We start from the raw sequence: 22,343 nt of genomic DNA on the forward strand, positions 1-22,343 counted from the left end.
ACCTTTATTATATAACATGGATATATATTGATTTGTGTAAGGTGTTTCATTTCAAACTGGGCTCTAGGATAAAAAAAAAGTTGTGTGTGTGTCAATTATGTCTACTCTTTATAAGTGGAAACTTTTTAAATACACGTTTTTAAACATATAAACAAGTATTATCATACTCAAGAATATGGACTAGATTATGGATCACGTTAGGGTATGGATAAGAAATTAAAGACAATTAAACTATTACTAATTTATTGTTGTTGTTTTCTTTTTTAAAGAATACTGTATGTTGAAATGTATTATTGTTATATTTGCATTATTATATAAATCCCGTGCCTGGCCAGTTATTAGTTTGGTGTATAAAAAATAAACATGGTAGAAAATATTAAATTACCAAACCTTGTGATCCTTAAAACTACCATTATACAGTGTCAACGTCTCAAAGGAGCCTCAAAAAGTATTTGAAAGCAAAGAAGTAATATTTAAAACAAATGAGTAACACAGATAATTTGGAAACTTTACCTATAAATAAAGGGTCATTATATGAGGTTTTCGTCTATAAAACAGAGCACATTTTTAGGTGATATATATATACATGTTTTACCTTCAGTCTCTATTCAACGTGGCAGGCCTTGTCAATTTCAGAACAGTGCATCATCAACAGACAAGAGCTGGTAAGTGTTCTCTTGTAGGGAATAAGTTTTACATCAAATAACTCTTTTTATTTGTGACACCCTACCTGTCCTATGATAGAGCATTAGGCCCAGACTAAAGCCAAAGTATGTGGATTCTGATCATGTAATATAAAAGGATGAAAGTGATTTCATGAGATACAAAAGATACAAAAACATTACAAAGAAATTAAAGTAGTAAATTAATTTGTAATCAGAATTGAAACAGAGGAAATACTTACATGGATACACTCATGGATAATCTATTATAGGTATTTTGTTGGCGTTAAGGCAGGAAAGGAAAAACACAGCTCTGCCCATTGTTAATAAATAAATCTATTGATAAATGTCACAGCAACACGGTTCTGACAGTATTTATCATCTTGGTAATATAAAAATTCACCTAATCACAATTACATAATTTAAGTAAGTACGTAAGTAATTTTTATTTGTATAGCGCTTTTCCAGACCAGGGTCACAAAGCGCGTAAACAATCAAAACAACACTCAATAATTGTATTTATAAGTATATACTTTAAAGGGCAAGATAAAACTGATAACACAACAGGAGTTCCAGAAAATCAAGGAAAAGCCTGAACAAATAAAAACGTCTTAAGATGTTTCAATATTTCACATTAAACTTTTGTTTTGGTGTGAAAAATATGTTACTTATCACTACTACATGCAAATATTTGAAATAGAATCCTGCGTAGTAGGGTTAGTAACATGAATTTGTCCGATTTTATGCATTTAATTTTGAATTATTTGTATTGCCCTTATCAGTGAATGGTTCCACCAACTAATTGTTTTCTTTTGTACAGTAAGTAAGCTTACAAATACATTTGTATAGCGCTTTTCCAAACCAGGGTCACAAAGCGCTTAAACAATCAAAACAATATTCAATAAAGTATATACTTTTAAAGGGAGCGATAAAACTGATAACACAACAGGAGTTCCAGAAAATCAAGGACAAGCCTGAACAAATAAAAACCTCAAATGTGGAAAAATGTAATCTAAAACATAAATAAATATACAATTTAAGTATTTGCATAGTGCTGAAATGGTGTGTAAGTGTTCACAATAATATTGTGTTCATCAATTTAATTTTTTTTTTATATTCAATAAGAGTGGAATAAAATAAATACAATAAATAAACGCTCTTATTTCCTTAAGCCTTCAAAGGATTATTTTTTTCCTTGTCGGTAAATTATCGGATGCGTGACGCAAATGCGTTTTTTTATTTTTTTTATTCCCGACCGATGCTGAAGGCAACATACAATGTTTATTCCCACATGACGTAAACGCACCATAAAAAAACGACAGCAGGCGGAGGATGACTGGAGTTTCTCCAACATGTGTCATTTATTGACGTGTTCTTCTTGAGCATCAAGGGCATCGGTAAAAAAAAACAAACAAATTACCAAACTCCGGTGGCGTCTAAGGAACAAACTTCTCTCTCGAAAACGAAGAGGATCTAAATGTTGTCGTTAGCCACCCTAAGCTAGCTTGAATTTGATACGCGCTAGCATCGCTAACGGAGGCTCGCCCGTTAACATCCGCCACCATCATCATCATCGTCACCATCGAGTCGGACTTGCATCGGATCCCTGTCTTCCCAAGATGGGGAACGCAGCCACCGCCAAGAAGGGGAACGAGCAGGAGAACGGTGAGCAGCAGCACCACCACCATCATCCTTTCAACGGTTCGACCCTCGGTCGGATGATGCTCAGGCGTTAGCATTAGCACCACAGGAACACCAACAACGTTAGCATAGTTTTGACGCGACGAAGAGATTGTTTGTTTGTTTTGTTTTGTTTGGATGAAGATGGATTTTGACGAACGAAAAAACAGACGAGAATGAATCTTAGGAATGAGAGGATGACTTGTTAAATAACGGTGCTGTCAACATGACAGGATGGACGACAGTGTCAGCATCATCTGCAACATTATAAACATCAACGCCATGTCACTGAAGGTTTAACTGCAATAACTGTTTTTTTTTATTATCTGTATCTATCCTTTTAAACATCTTTTACTACCGGTTAAACCAACCGGTAAACAAATGATTCATGTTTGCATTTTTGGTGTAGGCAGGGCCTGGAAAAGATCAGGTACCAGATGTTGTCAAATCCACCAGGTTTTTTAAATTGTATTTTAACACCTTTACAACTTATAGAGTCGTGTTTATTTAGTGTACCGGCACTACTATCGAGAATTATATCTCTATTTTTAAAAAATGGCAGGTAAACCCAATGGATCCGCCACTTAATTGTCTTTAATGGTTTAATGGGTAGTCTTCGGTTGGTGCCGGACTAATCCACTAAACTGTACCGAGCCTGCCATGTGTCTGGAGAACGCCGCTCTTGACCTGATTTCCTTTTTGGCCTTTGTCCATTTGGGACTCCAGGTGTCAGTCCTGTTTTGGTGACCGTACGCTGTGAGGCGTTGATGCAAATACAATGCAAAACATTAAATTCCACATGGCAGTAAAGGAGAGTTCAGCAGAACCTAGTAAGTTCTTATAAATGGGCCACGTAGAAAGTTAAAAAGATTTATATTATTTATTTTCTATTGATTATTACTGTCTTAAAGGTGGTTTGTTTTGAAAATGGATGGTATTTTCTAGGAAGTTAGTCACTGACTCTTCACACGTCAAGACGCTGGTTTCCTTAAGGTTACTTAAAAATAAACCTGTAAACTAGTGGATAAAAATGTTTTATATAAAGGTCAGTCCGTGAATATAATGCCTACATTAAACTGTGGCGCTTGCTTTAGACTGTCTGTTTTCAAAGTGTTTTAGATGCGTTTGTAAATACCAAGTCTACGTATAGGGTTGTCTGTCACAATACAGACGAAACGATATGATATATTGTGATACCGTAGGAACAATGATACATATCTGTTGTTTTGTCCGAGTACTTTACTCTAAATGAAGCTGCAGAATACACAGACCAAAAGGCTCTTGATGTAGTCGTAACCTACTTTCATTTGTTTTGAAACAAAATTATTCTCAAACAACGACTGTATCCTCTTGTCCTCGGTCAACAACAGGATTTCACTGTTCCCTTTGCTGAAGTGATTGGAAATAAAAAAATAAATGTATTTTATTTTACACAAACTTGTATGAAATATAAACCGTAAAAGAAAATAATATGATTTTAAATCAAAAATATAATGATGGATACAGTGCTAATCAATACAGTATCATGACAATTAAATGTTGTGATATATATCGTTATATATTTTCACACACCACTTTCTGTTTATAAAGATATTCAGAATGTTAAACCAGAAGTAAACCACACAAATAAAACTAACCTATATTTCCCATAATGTTAATGTTAGTCGGTCCAACTGGGACCTTTGACAATAACATTAATGTGTGCAAATGAAGTTTACCGATTGTTAATAACATTATGACCAAGTTGACTTCCATTTAGGGCAAAAGAATAGAATAGAATAGAATAGAAAATGGGTTTTTTTTTGTTTTTTTTCTAAACTTATGTTTTCTTAGTCATAAAAAGTAGAACACTATTAATACAAACATGTGCATTATTTGATAGACATTACAAAGTCTGTCATTGAACTCTGCTATTTCCTATATTATTTACATCCTCTTATTTGTCACTTCCATCAGCTAGATTACAACGCGTATTAGCGACTTTTTATTTCCCCCTTGCGACACTATTCGAGGGATTATGACATTCTCAATACACAGATAATACAAATGCTCTTCCTGGTTCTGGGATTATACAACTAGCAGATTTGTTAGACAATCAAGGTACGGCATTTTGAAGGCGCACGCTGTTTCATTTTAAATTGTGCGGTCCGATATAGCTTTTGTGTGCTATTCGATAAGCCTGTCAGGTTCTGATTTAAATCGTTGAATAAGATTCTTACTGTAAGCAACTGTCGAGCTCTAAAAAGTGAAGTCAACTCCAGCCACTGAAGTGATGTACTCGGAACAGGAAGCTCGACTTCAGTGGTTAGCCATGCCTCGCCGTGCACTCGGCTGCACACAGGAAGTAAGAATCATTTTGCATTTTCCTGCCTGAAAACCTCTTTCTGAAAATGGCCCTGGGAAAGGATCAATCCTTCGCAAGCAGGTTTTTTCAAAGATGCCGTAAGAATAGCCAAGAACACAAAGGACAAGAGGGCGACATGTCTTGTGTCTCAGAGTTCACCATGTTGTGGGATAAGTTAAGTAAGTGTTGGCAGTTTTTCAAGATCGACCGCAAGATCGAGTTCGAAGGTTACTGGATTTTTAAGTTGTGTTTAGTTCTTTATCCAGGAAGTCAAAGGGACAAATATTATTGAGCACTTCTTAATGTTTCACGGCAAATTTAAGTCAGTTTTCAAGATATATGGTGTCATGGTTTGAGTGCATCGCTTACATAATATTTTGTGTATAGTTTTGGCGGGTAATAAACCTGTACATTTGTATTAATTTCAACTTGTGTTTTTCTGCTTTACAATGTGCGTTCGTTTGTTTCCTATAACAATCCAATTAATTAATCAGTTTTAAAAATATTTTTTACGTAAATTTGATTTATATTTTCATTTACTTTTTCCATCCGAGTAGAGATGTGATTGTGTTCTGACTTTCTTTTGACTCTTTATTATTAGAAACAATCAGTTGTAATCATAGTTGTAAATTAGGTTTTTGATCAGGTTAAATGTTGTAGCCATGAGTCATAACAAAGGCAACATTTGCGCTCAGGAAATAATGTTTTTATTCTGGTTTTATTAAAGAAAAATAATCCTTCTGCAGGTACATTTTATAATCACTGAAAATAAAACATATTTAATTGCATAGATTGATGTTTTGGTTAAGAATGCATTCAGAAGGCACTATGTTAAATTTAAAAGAAATTAATATATATGGTGTTTCTCTCATTTGCTTCACCTTGTCTTCAGTGTTCTGTTGTGATGTGTATGTACCATCTGAATCTCCAATGTGTCTTGTTTTGAAATGTTTCATAAATGCTTTTTTTCTCTTTCTCTTCTCTATCGTATCCATCCGTGTGGGTCAATGTTCCTGCAAATCCTTGATGAACTGTAGAGATTTTTGGTAGGCTTGCATCACTGTCGGAATTCCCAAGTCACTGAGAGAACTTTGTACGGATCACGCGATGTCCAATTGAACATTCCAAAAGATCCCTACCTACGACTCTTTGACTTTGGAAGTCTCATGTCTGCTTTGACGTTCACGATGCCGTGTCAATGCCTGCGTCATGATCGCGACCAACGTGTTTTTGTCTTGTTCCTTTCTTGTCCTTTTTACAACTCCAACCACTTTCATACAAACTGTCTTAACCCCTCAGATTGGCCTGATTAAATCTAGTTGCACTACTTCCTGTCCTGATGTGTGGTAGTTGTTCAGGAGTTGTTGTTTTTTTTAATATTTCTCTAACAAGTACCAGGCCTCCCTCCTCTGTACTTGCCATTTGCCTGAACCTGCCTCTTTCTCTTGAACATATGTCGTGTTTTTCTTTTTCCTACACTTGAACTGGTTTGCTGTGATCCCTGACTGATACCTTTTTTTTAAAACATAAGCATGCACAGATTTTAATAGATGCGTCTTCTTTTTTTTGCAGTGAAAGAGTTTTTAGCTAAAGCCAAAGAAGATTTTTTAAGAAAATGGGAGTGTCCACCACAGGTAAGAAAGGTTAAAAAAAACATTACTGGAGATGGCAAAAACGATTGGTCGAACACGGTTCTGTTATAAAGAGATATTGATTCATGTCTTTCCTTCAGAGCACAACATGCTTGGACGACTTCGATAGGTTCAAGACCCTCGGCACTGGCTCTTTTGGCAGAGTAATGCTGGTCAAACATAAAGGAACAAACCAGTTCTATGCCATGAAGATCTTGGACAAACAAAAAGTAGGTATCAAGGGTTTGTCGTTCCAAAACGGCGGAATTCAAAATGCGACTCTGTAACCGCCTGCAGCATGTTAAGCCGTTGATATCATAACAGGAAATGGAACACTTCCTCTTGTGCACTTGCAGCATTATTGAAAAGTTGGCTTCAGGTTTGATCATTTGATGCGGATGTGAAAGTTATTTTGAGATTTTAAGTGGCTTAGTTTAGTTATACTTTGTAAATAAGCTGTCCCTCTTTTGACCTTTTTGTATTTGCACGCGTTTAATGGTCCGCCATTTTATTATGACCACAGGGCTGATCTGTTGTACCAATACTGAAACTAAAAATCTTGGTCCGACTCAGTTAGAGTCCTTAAAAAGCGAGTTTGCACTTCCTACACATCGTAAATTGTAAAAAAAAATGTAGGTGAGTATCAACTAGTGTAATGTGTTAAATCCAACGAGGCCTGTTGTGAGCGCTTTTTTGTGTGTTTTTGTTCACTTATAGAAGTATAATTCACTTCTTTGGGGTTCAGCTTTTCGGTTGTTTCAGATGCAACGAGCAGCGCCAAGTCAGGGTTAAAAGAGGTGGGAAGAGGAAGTGAGACAGGCAGTGAGTGAGAAGGATCTTTGCTGAAAGGTAGGCGAGACGACAGAAGACGGTCCTTCACCGTGAATGAAGCTCTGGTTGCGGAAGCAACAGCTACTGTACATATCAGGGTGGTGATCTTTAGTGAGTACATGTGATGGGTTACAGTTCATGAAACAACCGTGTTGTAAATACACTGTATCGCGATGCACTGAAAGTCCACTAGATGTCGATCTCTGCCTTATAATATTTGGCTACTAATCTAATAATTCAATGAAACCTGACATTGTTTCAGAACATAGTTTCCTCTGGTAGCCTTTTAAAAATGATGGCTTATTTTTCATGAGGCCTTATTAACCAATCACTAGTAAGTTTACTGTCACCTTAAGTAAGAAAATATTAATTTGTCATGTTTTCAAACTAGTTGATTCGGACTTCTACTGTAGTACCTAGTAGATATTTTATACTGTGACAAACGCACACAATTTGATTACAAACATTGTATTAAAACATAAATCATAAGTGTTATGGCGATAGAAACAATGTTATCTAGACCCGTGCCCAGGTCTAGATGGAAAGACAGTTTGTTTTATTTTCCACGATGAAAGTCTTTTATTTCTAAAAACCTAAGGTGATTCATCTCAAATGTTGAACGATTGGAAAATGCAAGCATCTGCATCAGAAGCCCTCAAGGATTTCTCTCTGACTCACACGCAAATGAGCCCCAAAAGAATGCCATTCAAGAGCGTCACTGATTCAGAAGTACCATTTTAGGCAGCGGCGATGAATTCAAGCTAACCATTAACCAGGCCTTGACGGTTGCTGTTGAAAAAAAAAAAGGGGGATGTTCACGTGCTTTTTTTTTAATGTTGAAACTTGTTTTAATACAGTAAACCAGATTCAACTTCCCGTCTGCGACCCCCAAATATTTACCAACTAGACTCCCCTTTCTTGTCACTGACCAGCTGTGCTTTTACTTTGACAGGTTGTGAAGTTGAAGCAGATAGAACACACCCTCAACGAGAAGAAAATACTTCAGGCTGTCTCGTTTCCTTTCCTCGTCCGACTGGAGTATGCTTTTAAGGTAGCTCCTTATCCACACAAAGCTACTAATGTAACACTTCTTTTTAAATGCTGCCATACTTGTTTGTATTTTCGTAATACAGGACAATTCAAATCTGTACATGGTGATGGAGTATGTTCCTGGTGGAGAGATGTTCTCCCACCTCAGGCGTATTGGAAGGTTCAGGTAGGTTTTGTACCGAAGTACATTTCACATGCAGGGAATTGTCATTAAAAAGTTCCGTTTTTGATTCCTTCAGTGAACATCATGCAAGATTTTATGCAGCTCAGATAGTACTCACCTTCGAGTACCTCCACTCTTTAGACCTCATCTACAGAGACCTGAAGCCTGAGAACCTCCTCATAGATCAACATGGTTACATCCAGGTATGCAGAAGAATCTACTAAATGATGTAGCATTTCTAGAAAAAGGTCACTCTTGATCTGGATTTCTTCGTGTAGGTCACAGACTTCGGCTTCGCAAAAAGAGTAAAAGGCAGGACCTGGACATTGTGTGGAACTCCTGAGTACTTGGCTCCAGAGATCATCCTCAGCAAGGTAAGATCTGCATCACTATAACCTCTTTTCACACTTTTATATTTGGCAAATCTTCTGGTAGCTACGTTCTAAGCTCTGGCTTACGGTTGCTTGACTTTGTCATTTTCTTTTTCAGGGCTACAACAAAGCTGTGGACTGGTGGGCACTCGGGGTCCTGATCTATGAGATGGCTGCTGGATATCCTCCATTTTTCGCCGACCAGCCTATTCAGATCTATGAAAAAATTGTGTCCGGCAAAGTATGTTAACGTAACGTGTTAAGAAAGAGTTCCTGTGCATTAAAAAAAAATGTTTTCACTTCTACAGGTACGATTCCCGTCTCACTTTAGCTCCGACCTGAAGGACCTGCTGAGAAACCTGCTCCAGGTGGACTTGACCAAGAGGTTCGGGAACCTGAAGAACGGCGTAAATGACATTAAGAATCACAAGTGGTTCTCGACAACAGACTGGATTGCCATCTATGAGAGAAAGGTGACATTAGACGATTTTCATTCTGTCGTTTTTTTTTAATTATTGACGAAAGAAACTCTTTCAAAATGATCACTAGACTGGTATTGGTTTGTTATCACTATTTTATTGTCAAGGTCTTTGATGACAAACTAGTTCTTCTTATGTAATCTTTAATTCATAGCCGTTCATTATGAGTTTAACACAAATTTTTAAATCTCTGCGAGCAAATCTTTTAAACAGTTTTAGCTAATATTTCTCTTGGATTTTAGTTAGTTTTCTCGAGTTCTCCTCCGCGGACATTTGAGTGAGTGAAGCCCCAGATTATTTTTAAACCAGAGAGGAGGTACAGTATATCTCCATCTGGTGTTTCCTCCCTGCCGGATGTACCTGGAAAATGTCCAGAGGCAGATGACCAGGTAACAGGGATGAGCTTTTGTTCTTCAGGGATGGAACTTGGACCCAGACGAAAGGATCGTTATTTTGTTACCATTGCAATAAAAGATTTATCGGAAGCTGGTTTTGTTTTGACAAAAACGTGGTATTTTCCGCGAAGTAAAATTAGCTTGTTGTCCCGGACATGTCAAGACGCTAATGTAGGTCAAGTTTGTTTAAAGAAATTAACCTAGAAACTAGTGAAACAGAGTAAAACACAAACTTAACTATTTACTTGTACTGTTCCAAAGGCTAATCCATGGATAAAACTGTTTTTTTGGGACCCCTGCTATAAAGGAAATGTATTTATTGGGGTGACCTAAGCAGAATTTTGCCAGGGCGCCACAAGCAAACCTCTTAATGCATATGTTGCCGTCATAGGGTCTGAGTGATACTATAAAAATATCTGACGGCTAATAAACAATTTAATTTTATACTTCTTCAGTGCAATACGACTTTATTTATTCACGCTATTGAGATCCACTTTTGCTCTTCTGACCTATAAATTTTATCCGATTTGAACTGTTCAAACTTTTATCAATTCCCGAAATGTGGGCTATGTTCTAGCTTTCTTTTATTTCTTCAACTCTTTCTTCTACTCCTCTTTTTCTACCCTTTTCTCCCCTTCACTTCAATGGGAAACATCTTTATCTCATGTTTCAACTCCTTCCACTTTGACCTTCACCATTCATCTACTCACACCTAGAAACTTCTACTTTAAAAACGCTTTGTCTACTTCTAATACTAATACTACTTTTACTACTAATTCAACTTATACTTTTACTACTAATTCTACTACTGCTTTTACTTATTGTACTTATACTACATTTACTAGGTACTTCTATTTCTACTACTAATTCAACTTGTACTTTTACTACTAATCCTACTACTGCTTTTACTCATTATACTTAGACTACTACTTCTTCTACTAGGTACTACTTAACTACTAATTCTACTACTAATTCTACTACTGTTTTTACTAATTATTCTTCTACTACTACTTCTACTTTTTCTACTCCCACTACTTCTACATATACTACTAATTCTTATAATACTTCTACTTCAACTACTACTTCTACTTATAACTCTACTATTTCTAATTCTACAACATCTACTCCGACTACTACTACTTATTCTATTTCTACTATATTCTACTTTTTTCTTCCTCTGGAAATGCAAATTTTCTAGTTACAAATAGTCTTTTGGAAATGATCTTTCTGTGTAAAATAAATATGTGTGTATATACATATATTATTGTTTGCTGAGATTCACACAAAACCTTTGTATCTATTCTTTTAAGGTGGAGGCACCGTTCACACCAAAGTGCAGAGGACCCGGCGACACAAGTAACTTCGACGACTACGAAGAGGAGGACATTCGTGTGTCACAAACAGAAAAGTGTGCAAAGGAGTTTGCGGAGTTCTAGTGAGTGGGGCAGAGTCCCATCAGGACTCCCTGGTTTTAAGATATTTGCACTCTCCTGAGGGGTTAATGTGAAACAGACGCTGACACAAAAACAAAAATGCCTAGTTCCTTCGTTACATTCAGATGAATGAGGCTCCTCTTGCCATGATCTAGTGGGCAGTGAGCATTAACCTACACACAGGCACATTATGCAGACTCCCCCTTGTGCTGCACAAGACTAGACCACGTTGTCATTTCCAGCTCGTTTTTTTTTTTTGTTGTGCGTTTGCCCCCCCCCCCCCTACACGCCCCCCTTGAAATCCTAGACTTTTATCAAATTATTTAATGAAAGAAATGGCGTATAGATGCTCTTTATGGAGCAGCACAAATGCAGAAGATTTTTAAAGCACCATCACTCCCGAGAATTTTAAACAAAGGTGATTCTGTAATGTTCGGCGGTCACAGCTACTTCATCAACCTGTAGTCACAGATGCTGTATTCTGAATAACATTCAGTGAGAAAAAAAAAAGCTCATTTGTGGCTTCTTTTTATCTTCATCATATCCAGAGTTTAGTGTAGAACATTGTATGTTATTGACCACAAATTGATTTGCAAAGGAATAATCAGCCAGAGATGCACAACAGAAAGTGTGGATGTTGGCAAAATATATGATGAAGTCTTCGTCACACACTGTTTTTGAAGTTTCATGTCTGATGTAATATAGCGAGAAGACACAGAGTTTATTGATGAGAATTTTAAACACACGTGCAATTAGAGCTATAACTAGCATTTCAACTCATTTTCCATTATTAGTGTCTGTAGTACATGTTTTAATTTTTTTTTTATTAGGCTTCTCCCATATTTACATCAGTGTTAATAAATAGAAAAAGAAAGTGTGTCCAATTGGGATCTTCATTACATCATAAAAACAGAGTTTATTAATAAAACGTATTCCATTATGTTTTATGGCATCAATCATATCTTCATTCATAACAGGGCATTTACAGCTGATGGATTTTTAAGATGCAGGAATTACTGTAGCATTGTATATCCGTGTCCAGTCAAAGGATATTTCCTTTTACCTCAGACTATATGTGGTGGAAATGTAACTATGTATATTTAAAGGTACAGTTTGATGTCACGATTTAAAAAAAGGGAAACGATAATGAAGTATGTTACTTCACTAGAGAGGTCCGTGTAGCAGCACATTAAGAGATATTTGTATGCCAACGAAGCATGACTGAATCCCTACAGGTCGGTAGTTGTGAATATGAGGCACGTTTCATGGATCAGTGTTCTTTTTTTTCTTTCTTTCTGGTACTGATCTCATAGGATGGAGGTTATTATGTTTTGTTTACCTTGATGGTACAGCTGTATACGACAAGCAAAGGTTGTTTAGAATGTTTTCTATCATGCGTTTATGATCATAAAGCTGTAATAGTTGAAGATTCATGATTCTATCATAGCTCAAACGAGGCTGACTATCGGCTTATTTTAATTTCTCTATGTGATCATTCTCTCATTTCCTTCTGCAGAATAAAACGTTTAAGTTTAAATTAATTCTTGCTTTGTTTTCCCCTGATGGATTACAACCTTTAAAGACTCTGTTTCGTCGGTTGCTTATTGTCCTTTAAGCTAATGCCAGATAAGTGGAAGATAAATGGTTTGAAATACATATTGTATGATCCACTTTATCTTTTTATTTCTGAAACGTGTCTGAGCAAATGTGCACACTGTGATGGAGCGGTATCGGCTCAATCTTCCACGCATTAGCGCGTAGCTGACTGTGAGAACATTCTCAACCAGGATTAATGCAAGAAATTAACTTTAAAGCCTTTTTTTCTCAAATGTGCAATGTCTGTTTGTCGTCCACATGTGTTTAAGTCATCTTCCTCCCCGGGAGAATAGTATATATTTTTGTGACGACTTTGGTTGTACCGAGCACCTTTTTTTTTCTTTCTTTTTTTTCTTCTTTTCCGACTCTATCCTGACATGTTGCCTGTCCTTGCTGCGGAAATGCTACTCTTGCTTCCACAAACCTCTCACAGGCATGACGGGTTAATGTTGTGTAAGATGTTATTGAAATCCCTTTGTTTCCTACTAGCTTGTTACAACTCAATAACTTCCTGTTTTTATGAAAACTCTTTTCTTTCAATAGTTGTTTAGGTCATTTGATTTTTTTTTTCTTCCCCCATGTGTTTTACATGAGATGCAAATGCAATCCAAGTAATTTCAGCTGTTTTTCAGAGGCAAATGTGAAAATGACTTGTCTATAAAAAGTTGTATTGAAGATGGATTATATAATGGATGCAATGATCAACCTTTTCTCTTTTTTTTTTAAAAAGCCTCTTTCTTTTGTTTTTCTCTATTCAAATAGGAGATTACCACAATAAATAATAGCATTTTAAAATGTTTTCTTTAGTTTATAAACATTTTTTCCTGCATTTAAATTATTTTATTTGCACATCGGTGCCTCTCCTGCTTGAAAATCTAAATTGTTTTGGAATAAAGTTCGAATAAAGAGAAATAATTTCCAGGTTTAGCCAAATAATCCTGAGCGGAATGTAGATGTGGATCTGTAATGGGTTTGTTTTTGTTTTGTTGTTAAAGTTTGAGAAGTGCACATGGATTTCAGCATGTTTCAATCCAAACTGTATGTCAATCCCCTCAGAAAAAAAGACTGTGCAGGAGAAACCACAGCTCTTCTCCAGTGTCATTTATCCCCATGTGCGTATAACTGTTTGTCATGTGTAATGTAAACGATGGCACTTTCCTGAGCCTTCTCACTCCTTAATAAAATGAATAAAAAAAAACATCAGTTAATTGTAGTTAGTCGCACTCGCCAGTGTGGAGGTCAATAATCCAAAATTGTGTTTAGTTTGTGGGATATTTTTGCACAGGATCTAAAAGGCTGACATGTTTTTTCTCACCCATGTTGTGTTTGCAAGGGGGGGAGGGGACTATTGTTTGCTGTAGCAGGTAACAAATACGTCACTATAATAAATGATTTGTATTAAAAAAAAGTTCTCCGTTCTTTTTATTTGTACGTGAACTACACTTCCCATGATGCATCAACGTCACGTGGTCTGCTGAGGCTAAACCGATCAAAAGCTAGTTTCCTCTTTAGTTGATTTAATCTGCAATTTATTAAATAATATGTAACTTATCGATGCGGGAAAAATATAGCGATCACTTGAGGACGGTTGGTTTTATTGAACGTGACCTATTGTCGCGGATTCATTCATATCGTCAAACGGACTTTATTGGGAAAATAAGGTAAGAATTGTGTATTAGCTTTACGAGCTAACCTGCTGTTAGCTCACTGTGGTGAGTCGTGAAATGGAGAGAGTGAGGAATTCTTACGCCCATGTTTCTGCATTGACAGCGAGGAGGAAATGATGATGGATCATCCAAACTACTGACAGCTGGTCGAGAGCAAAACGTCTGATGAAAATAAACTGCAACCTCGTCATCTGTGAGTGGATCCTTGCTTTCTGTCAGACGTGTGTGAGAGAAAACTGCATCTGTGTTTTATTAAAGGTAAAAAAAAACACTAAATGATTTGTGAAGAAGCAGTTTATCTTCTGTGAAAAGAAAGAGAGAGAGAGAACCATTCAATGGGTTCCTTAAATTATGAAACTTCTCATGAAGATTCATTAAATTAAATTAACCTTTTGATGTTTATTTGTTCCGAAAAGCCCATGTAATGGAGGAGATCATTTGCTTTAAGTGAGAAAGAAATTTAAAGTGATGCTAGGATTTATTTTTGTGATTAAATCCCTTGAGGACCCGCACAATTAAATTGACCGGGTTATTAGTAAAGTTTTATTTAATGTTGTTTTTTTTACCGGCTTTAGATCATACCTGGAAACTTTTTGGATCATGTTTTGTTTCCCTGACTTCATTTATATTTATTTAATTTGGATTTTTTTTATCTCTCTTTGCGCTTGATGGATCTACTGACTCCTTCAAGAAACACCTTAAGACATTTTTATTTGTTCAGGCTTTTCCTAGATTCTCTGAGACTCCTGTGTTGTTCTCGGTGTTATCTTGAGCTTTTAAATATATATTTTATTGAGTATTGTTTTGATTGTTCAATCGTTTGTGACCGTGGTCTGGAAAAGCGCTCTATAAACATAAATTATTTACTTAATTATATTTACTTATTTCATCATAGTTTTGGGCAATTTTCACCCCACATATAAATCAAAGTCGTATGATCTGTAATGTTGTCATACTTTTAGTATGATGCCTTTTCTTTGCGTGTGTTTGTTTTATTAGATGCTTATATTGGTATTCTTAAATATTTGTGTTTTTCTCCAATGATCTTTGCACTTTGTTATCTCTTTACTGTATAAGTATACTGCATAAATGTTACTTATACATGTAACATTTCCTTCAACTAAATCATATCAATTCAATACATATGTATGTATGTATATATATATATATATGTGTATATATATATATATATATATATATATAAAATTACTCTACGATTACTTCCTTTCAATTTAAGTTATATTTATCTTAATTTTATATATTCATATTATATTTTTTGAATAGTTTTACTTCTTATATTTATCATTTGTATTTCTACTTTCAAAAATCTCAACAATTTAATTTCATATCAAGGGTTGCCACAGCAAGTTATCCTCCTTCAGAAGTCTCTTGAGTGTCCGTCATCACTTCTATCTCTTCCATGCCGTGTTTTAACGGATACATTAACATCATACCTCCTCACCTGGTTCCTACTGTTCTAACATTATGCACCTGGATGTGTTGCTGCAGCCGCCATGGAAGAAAAAACGAATGGCTCGGTTGAAAACAAAAGGTACGTGAAATGATCCGAGGCGTTACTGTCGACCCTGAAAAAATGTAAACATGTCCTCCTCTGGACTCCCTACAGCTCCAGCCCGGTTGAAAACGGTCAGCTCCCCGACCCGGCCAACTGGGGGGTCGCGGACGTGGTCAACTACTTTAAAGCGACAGGGTTTGAAGAGCAGGCCACCGCTTTCCAAGATCAGGTTGAAAGCCTTTCTCGAGAGCTGGAAGCTCCTCCAGTCAGAGGTTTAACGGTTCTCTCTCCCCCTCTCTCTCTCTCCCTCTCTCTCTCTCTCACATTCATTTGCAGGAAATAGATGGCAAGTCGCTGCTCCTGATGACGCGGAACGACGTCCTGACGGGGCTGTCGATAAAACTCGGCCCGGCCCTGAAGATCTACGAGTACCACGTGAAGCCATTGCAAACCCAGCACTTGAAGAGCGGCAGCGCCTCTTAGCGCGACAGTTACTTCCTCGCCCCTCGTGACAATCGTTTATGTCAGTCGACAACAGGCCGCGTGTTTTGACTACTGTGTATTTTTGACATACGCGTGAACCCCCAAATTAAGGTTTGCACTTTGCCGTTTCACCCTTGAGCCACTTGTTTTTTTTCCTGCTGCATCAGGTTTTCTCTTGTGTTTTATTTATAAAAAAGGTTGATAATGGACGTGTTTCTGTATTTGTTTCTGTGCTATGTTTAATGATTATCACGGTTTTTAAACTATTTGTATATAAGATTATATAAAGTCGAAGGTGAATCGGAGAATTTGTTTCTTTCAAATTTTTTAAAAGTGCAGCTGAAATTTTGACAAAGGGGTATCTTTTCTCTAAAGAGCTCAAATTCTTTAAAAAATGAGACCATGTTGGCTAAATAATGTTTGATATGGAAATATTTTTGTGTACACAGTGTTTCTACTCGTGGTGCTTAAACATGAATGCAAAAAAAAACGTGTATAGAATTGTGGATGAAACATGTGTTTGTGCAAGAAAGTTTGCAATAAACGGTGCTGTTTAACATCAGTCATTTGGTTTCAAAGTGATTCCACTGCTCGTTTTGTTTTGCCGATTGTCTCCTTCCTTCTGTCATGTCGTTTTTTTTTACAGCTTGGCTCGCTGCTTCCTGCGAACGGTCCCTGTGATGTTCCCTGAGGGGCTGTCGAGAGCGAGAAGAACCTGCGAAAGACGTCAAGACACGTCAGTAACTACGCGGCTTTGAATCGTGTTCAGTTGATTTACTTCCGCTTCGTTGTTGAGCCCCATCTTGGTCATGTCGATGGTAACATAATGCACGTTCGGCATCACGATCTCAATCTCATCCACCTGGAAAGCAAAGGATGATATTGGAAATATTAGCAAAGTCACTAAAAAACAGATAGTTTTTCATAAAATATTCATGATAAGCCAGGGCCAGAAGTTTTTGCTGGCATTCTAAGCTCCAACAATTGTGAGTATGAAGGTACATTTGGTGCAAAACCAACTGAAGTCACATGAGTTTATAGTCAGAAAATCAGGTGTTTTAGGATATTGGCACCTAGAATGTTGTGTTACATACATAATAATTTATTTCTTGCAAATTAAAAAACAACAATCATCGGGTAAATGAAGGTATTACAAACCTGTACTGTTCACTGAGTAAATATGTGTACTGGTTGCTGTTTTTATGAAAGGCTACCTCAAAACTTGGTCATTAGCTAAGTTAGTCTATAAAACACACCGCAGGGAAACTTGGAAAGAAATTTCCGTTAAAAAAAACAGCATATAGTGAATAAATATGAATATTAAGAAGTTAAAAATAGTGCAATATACTATAAATAGAATAAATAAATAATGTTTTAAATATTGCATAGAATTAATGTATACAAAAGTGTATATATATAAATATTAATAATTTAAAAAATAGTGCAATATAGTATAAATAGAATAAATAAATAATGTTTTAAATATTGCATAGAATGAATGTATATAAAAGTATAAATATTAATATTAATAAGTTAAAAATAGTGCAATCTAGTATAAATAGAATAAATAAATAATGTTTTGAATATTGCATAGAATGAATGTATATAAAAGTATAAATATACATATTAATAAGTTAAAAATAGTGCAATATAGTATAAATAGAATAAATAAATGATGTTTTAAATATTGCATGGAATGAATGTAAATAAAAGTATAAATATAAATATTAATAAGTTAAAAATAGTGCAATCTAGTATAAATAGAATAAATAAATAATGTTTTGAATATTGCATAGAATGAATGTATATAAAAGTATAAATATACATATTAATAAGTTAAAAATAGTGCAATATAGTATAAATAGAATAAATAAATAATGTTTTAAATTTTGCATAGAATTAATGTATATAAAAGAAAAAATATAAATAAGTTAAAAAATAGTGCAATATAGTATAAATAGAATAAATAATGTTTTAAATATTGCATAAAATGAATGTATACAAAAGTATATATATATAAATATTAATAATTAAAAATATTGTGCAATATAGTATAAATAGAATAAATACATATCTTTTTAAATATTGCATGGAATGAATGTATATAAAGGTATAAATATAAATATTAATAAGTTAAAAATAGTGCAATATAGTTTAAATAGAATAAATAAAGAATGTTTAAAATTGTGCATGGAAATAATGTATGTAAAAGTATAAATATAAATATTAATAAGTTAAAAATAGTGCAATATAGTATAAATAGAATAAATAAATGTTTTAAATATTGCATAAATATAAATATTAATATGTTAAAAAATAGTGCAATATAGTATAAATATAATAAATAAATAATGTTTTAAATATTGCATGGAATGAATGTATATAAAAGTATAAATATAAAAATCAATATGTTTAAATTGTGCAATATAGTATAAATAGAATAAATAAATAATGTTTTAATAAAGTTATATTGCATTTAGCGGGCATATATGGTTTTCGTGCTGTTTTGCTGAGCCGTTGCGTTTAAAAACACTAATGTAGATTGAAAAATGTGTGATATATTAGCTGTGTTACCAGGAGCCGAAGCAGACGCCACCGTACAGGGCGCCGCTATCCTTTCTAATAGGACATAAAAAAAGTAGTCAATTATGCAAATTAGAATTATTAAAGGGCTCAACTCCTAGAGGACATTTCTCCATGACTCTGTATTCATAGTTAGAAATACTCGAATTCATGAACGCCTTCCTCTGTGACGTCAGAAATCTGTTTTGCACCTAATTTACCTTCATAGATGAGCTACTAATCCCCCTGGCCTGATCTGTATTGTGCCAATAATTGAACCCTGTGGAACGCCTTTTCTGATTACACTCCTCCTCAACTCCTTATAACTACAGTATTATTTCAGTTCCAAACAAGATAAATAATATCATTTATAGATTTACCTCCGGGACTCTCTCCAGCGCAAGGACTTGTGCCTCGTAAAGCGTCTTCTGCACCGACGGGGAGAACTCTCCTTTGTCGTAAGGGCCGGCAAACTTTTCAATAATCGTGTCTCTCACTATCTTCCTACAAGAGTCATCATCGTCAGTGTTGGGGTGAAATGCACCGATAGGATCCCTTTTTTTTTTACCATGCAGCGTCAAAGTTGACGTTTCTAATTTTGTTGTAGCGCCATCTGCTGTAGACGGAGGTACAGAAACATCTGTCCTTGGTTTCTTGCAGGGTGGTGAAACGGTCCTTCAGGAAACCCTCAAAACCGGACTGAGTGGTCTTCAACAGCTTCATGCTCTTAATGCCACTGTGGACGACTGGATCCCCTGTGGTAGGTAAGAAGAATTGGGGTTTTGAACGTATAAAGTAACTTTATCAATAACTGAACTTAAAATAAAATTACAAATATTTAACGTCAAGGTAAGAAATTTATTTAATGTGCGGAAAATGACTTCAATAGACTGTAAGATTCTAAGGTCAAGGTCATTGATCGTAGTAGTCGTAACTAGTGATGGTCTGATGAAGCTTCATGAAGCAGTGTCATTATTTTCCACTAGATGGCGGTCTCTGCACTATTTTCCTTTTTTTGAACATCTATTTAATGAAACATCACATCATTTTTAAACTGATGGCGCCACCTACTGACCTCTATACAACATGATACTGTTTTAAGAAGCTTCATCAGACCACCAATAGTCGTAGCCAGCCGAGACCTAGACTAAGACTGCAGTCAAAACTACGTTTTTCACAAGAAGACCAACTGCCCACTATGAATGCTACATTGTATTATTTATCCAAACAAATGACCGACACCATTGACCCGTGAGATTGAAACAATTTCAAGACCATATAAAAGTTTAGTAGGAGAGCTAATGGACTCACCATCTTTAAAGTATATACTTTTTTGAGTATTGTTTTGATTGTTTAAGCGCTTTGTGACTCTGGTCTCAAAAAGCGCTATATAAATAAATATTACTTACTTACTTACTTACTTACTTACTTACCATTGAGATGTTGTTCAACGTCACAGAAGCGGTAACTCTCCGGACTCTGGATGAATGCATGAGCATGATCTACTCCGTTCTTTAGATGAAGACGACATCCTCATTAAAACGTACCGGTGTTCAAAAAATATATATATGTTTTTTTCTACTTACCTTTTCCAAACGTCTCCACGGAGCCTCTTCCATGTGAACCTGGGCTCTGAGCACATGGTTGAAAGAAGTGAGGAAATGGTGGCAGATGTCCAGAGAAAACTGCTCGATGGTGTGAACCTGTAGATCCAAGAATTGATGTAAACGAGTACTAGACAAAGATCAGAATAGCTTAAAGAGGGGTTGAAAAAAGTGCAGACAGGCCAGAAAGGGTAGAGACGAATCTAAGGGGTGATTTATAGCAGAGAGAAATAGCTTTGTAGGCCTTGATTTTTAGGGTTTAAGTGGAAGATACTTGGGTTTTATTAGGGGTTAGATGTGTGTCTTAAGATGTTTCTTGAAGATCCAGAATTTTAAAATGGATCCTGAAAGAAACTGGCAGCGAGTGAAGAGTTTTAAGGATCGGGGAAATGTGAGTTCTTCTACTAGAGCGGCTCAGAATTCTCGCTGCAGAGTTTTGTATGAACTGCAGGCGAGACACATCCTTCTTGTTTAGACAAGTTAACTTCATGAAGCATCATCACTAGCCATGATCACCAATATTTGGTCGACCCTCTAAAAGTGTGTCACCTTCAGGGTCTTTTTTTTGTTTTATCACGTTCTCATAGTCCGGTGACCTACCCCCTTTATCTTGGCCAGCGCGTGGACGGTGTTTTTGATGGTGTCGGTGGGGATGATGTCTCCGTTGTCTCCGGTCAGGTAGTCCTTGCGCGACTTGAGCGTGAGTTCCACGTCGGCCTTCAGCTCGATGATGCTGTGCTGGTTCCGCTCCCTCCTGATGGTCAGCACCTTCACGGCGTTCTTGCCATAACCCGTCCGCACAAACTCCACGTTCTGACGCACAGAAGGGAGAGGGTGAGGGTCACGATTGGTACCATAGTGGCACCGGTTCTGACATAACCAGAAGTAACCTGACTGAAAAGCAACACAGATTTTTGTGCCTTATCTCGGTTTTTGTAGAATTTAACGTGATCATTTTATTACATGGATTAAAAAAATATAGTGGCGACAGTGTTGGCCGCTCTCCTGCTACGCCTCTGATTTATGTCTGGGCCGGGAAACAACGCCCATTTAGCGACAAGTTAGTGTCTTAAAACCCAAGCTCATTTCGAAACCAGCCTAAAGATATTGTTATTCAACCGTTTCTCCTGCAGCCAGCCTCCAGTGTACACTCACGCGTTGAAACAGACTATTGCTCACACCATTTAGCCCCACAATTATACTGACAGAAATCAACTCAAGATTCAACTGATACATTTGAGCTTGTTAAAGAATACCGACAGTCAGACAAAAGTGTATTACTCTGGAAAAGGGTAAAGTTGTTTAATTATTCCAAATAGAATTCAAATTATTTAAAAACTACCAGTTTGGTATCAGATCAAACCTGTAAAATACCCATCTTTAGTCGTGTATTTGACTTTCATTTGCTCTTCGATTATTAAAACAATGAATACATCTTTATTATTTCCTTTTATATGACGTGCTCCGTCATGCATATTCCACACAAACGTAACCTTCAGGCCATTCACCTCGGAATGATTTCAAGCAAGTACAAGCCGAGATAATTTACCTGGTGTGCCATAGTGATCCGTCTTCGTCCAGCGGCCGAGTGCCAATCGTCTCCTGCTGCTTCAGATGTATTTCGCGACAAGGGAGGATCTATGAATGAAACTCTGTGATTGGAAGTTTTGACAGAGCAGGTCTTGTTTGGGCGGTTTGTTTGGCTGAGTTTATTGATTTGCTTTCCCTTCCATGGTTATCTTACGTAATCATCAAACACACCTACTTATGTGTTCTGGTGCGGATTTTTTCCTTTCTTTTTAGCGCTGGTTATCATAGTGAATTAATGGCAACATGACAAATAAGAAAAATACTTCAAGACGACAAATGGTATTAA

At 36.2% G+C, this 22,343-nt stretch overlaps 4 protein-coding genes across 7 annotated transcripts in view; 2 read left to right on the plus strand and 2 right to left on the minus strand.

Annotated features, from left to right (window-relative positions):
• The window catches only part of ttll7 (tubulin tyrosine ligase-like family, member 7), an 80,698-nt gene extending 80,026 nt beyond the window's left edge, over positions 1-672 (minus strand). For both annotated transcript variants that reach the window (XM_087783601.1, XM_087783603.1), the window contains exon 1: positions 596-672. The gene's annotated coding sequence lies outside the window, so the exon portion shown is untranslated. The remainder of the gene's footprint in view (positions 1-595) is intronic.
• Positions 673-1,999: 1,327 nt separating this feature from the next.
• Positions 2,000-13,843, plus strand: prkacba (protein kinase, cAMP-dependent, catalytic, beta a). 2 transcript variants are annotated; one of them, XM_087783594.1, is made up of 10 exons: positions 2,000-2,327; positions 6,259-6,320; positions 6,419-6,547; positions 8,101-8,199; positions 8,282-8,364; positions 8,438-8,564; positions 8,640-8,735; positions 8,851-8,973; positions 9,041-9,205; positions 10,917-13,843. In XM_087783594.1, the coding sequence occupies exons 1-10, from the start codon at positions 2,282-2,284 to the stop codon at positions 11,040-11,042; spliced, it is 1,056 nt and encodes a 351-aa protein (XP_087639720.1). In that variant the 5' UTR covers positions 2,000-2,281; the 3' UTR covers positions 11,043-13,843. The 2 variants fall into 2 exon arrangements, with proteins under 2 accessions (XP_087639720.1, XP_087639719.1); XM_087783593.1 differs by lacking the exon at positions 2,000-2,327 and adding an exon at positions 4,693-4,865.
• Positions 13,844-14,116: 273 nt separating this feature from the next.
• Positions 14,117-16,861, plus strand: samd13 (sterile alpha motif domain containing 13). Of its 2 annotated transcripts, XM_087783598.1 has the most exons (5): positions 14,117-14,296; positions 14,406-14,495; positions 15,812-15,854; positions 15,930-16,047; positions 16,155-16,861. In XM_087783598.1, exons 2-5 carry the CDS (start codon positions 14,468-14,470, stop codon positions 16,299-16,301), a joined length of 336 nt encoding a protein of 111 aa, XP_087639724.1. In that variant the 5' UTR covers positions 14,117-14,296; positions 14,406-14,467; the 3' UTR covers positions 16,302-16,861. The 2 variants fall into 2 exon arrangements, with proteins under 2 accessions (XP_087639724.1, XP_087639725.1); XM_087783599.1 differs by lacking the exon at positions 14,117-14,296 and having other exon boundaries at positions 14,303-14,495.
• Positions 16,835-22,043, minus strand: uox (urate oxidase). The gene is made up of 8 exons (XM_087783596.1): positions 22,017-22,043; positions 21,068-21,280; positions 20,450-20,566; positions 20,297-20,375; positions 19,432-19,618; positions 19,244-19,367; positions 17,080-17,163; positions 16,835-17,016 (listed from the first exon to the last, which is right to left on the minus strand). Exons 1-8 carry the CDS (start codon positions 22,026-22,028, stop codon positions 16,942-16,944), a joined length of 891 nt encoding a protein of 296 aa, XP_087639722.1. The 5' UTR covers positions 22,029-22,043; the 3' UTR covers positions 16,835-16,941.
• Positions 22,044-22,343: the final 300 nt, after the last annotated feature.

This window comes from Callionymus lyra, chromosome 2, assembly GCF_982586985.1.
Source record: "Callionymus lyra chromosome 2, fCalLyr1.hap1.1, whole genome shotgun sequence".
Classification (NCBI taxonomy): Eukaryota; Metazoa; Chordata; class Actinopteri; order Syngnathiformes; family Callionymidae; genus Callionymus; species Callionymus lyra.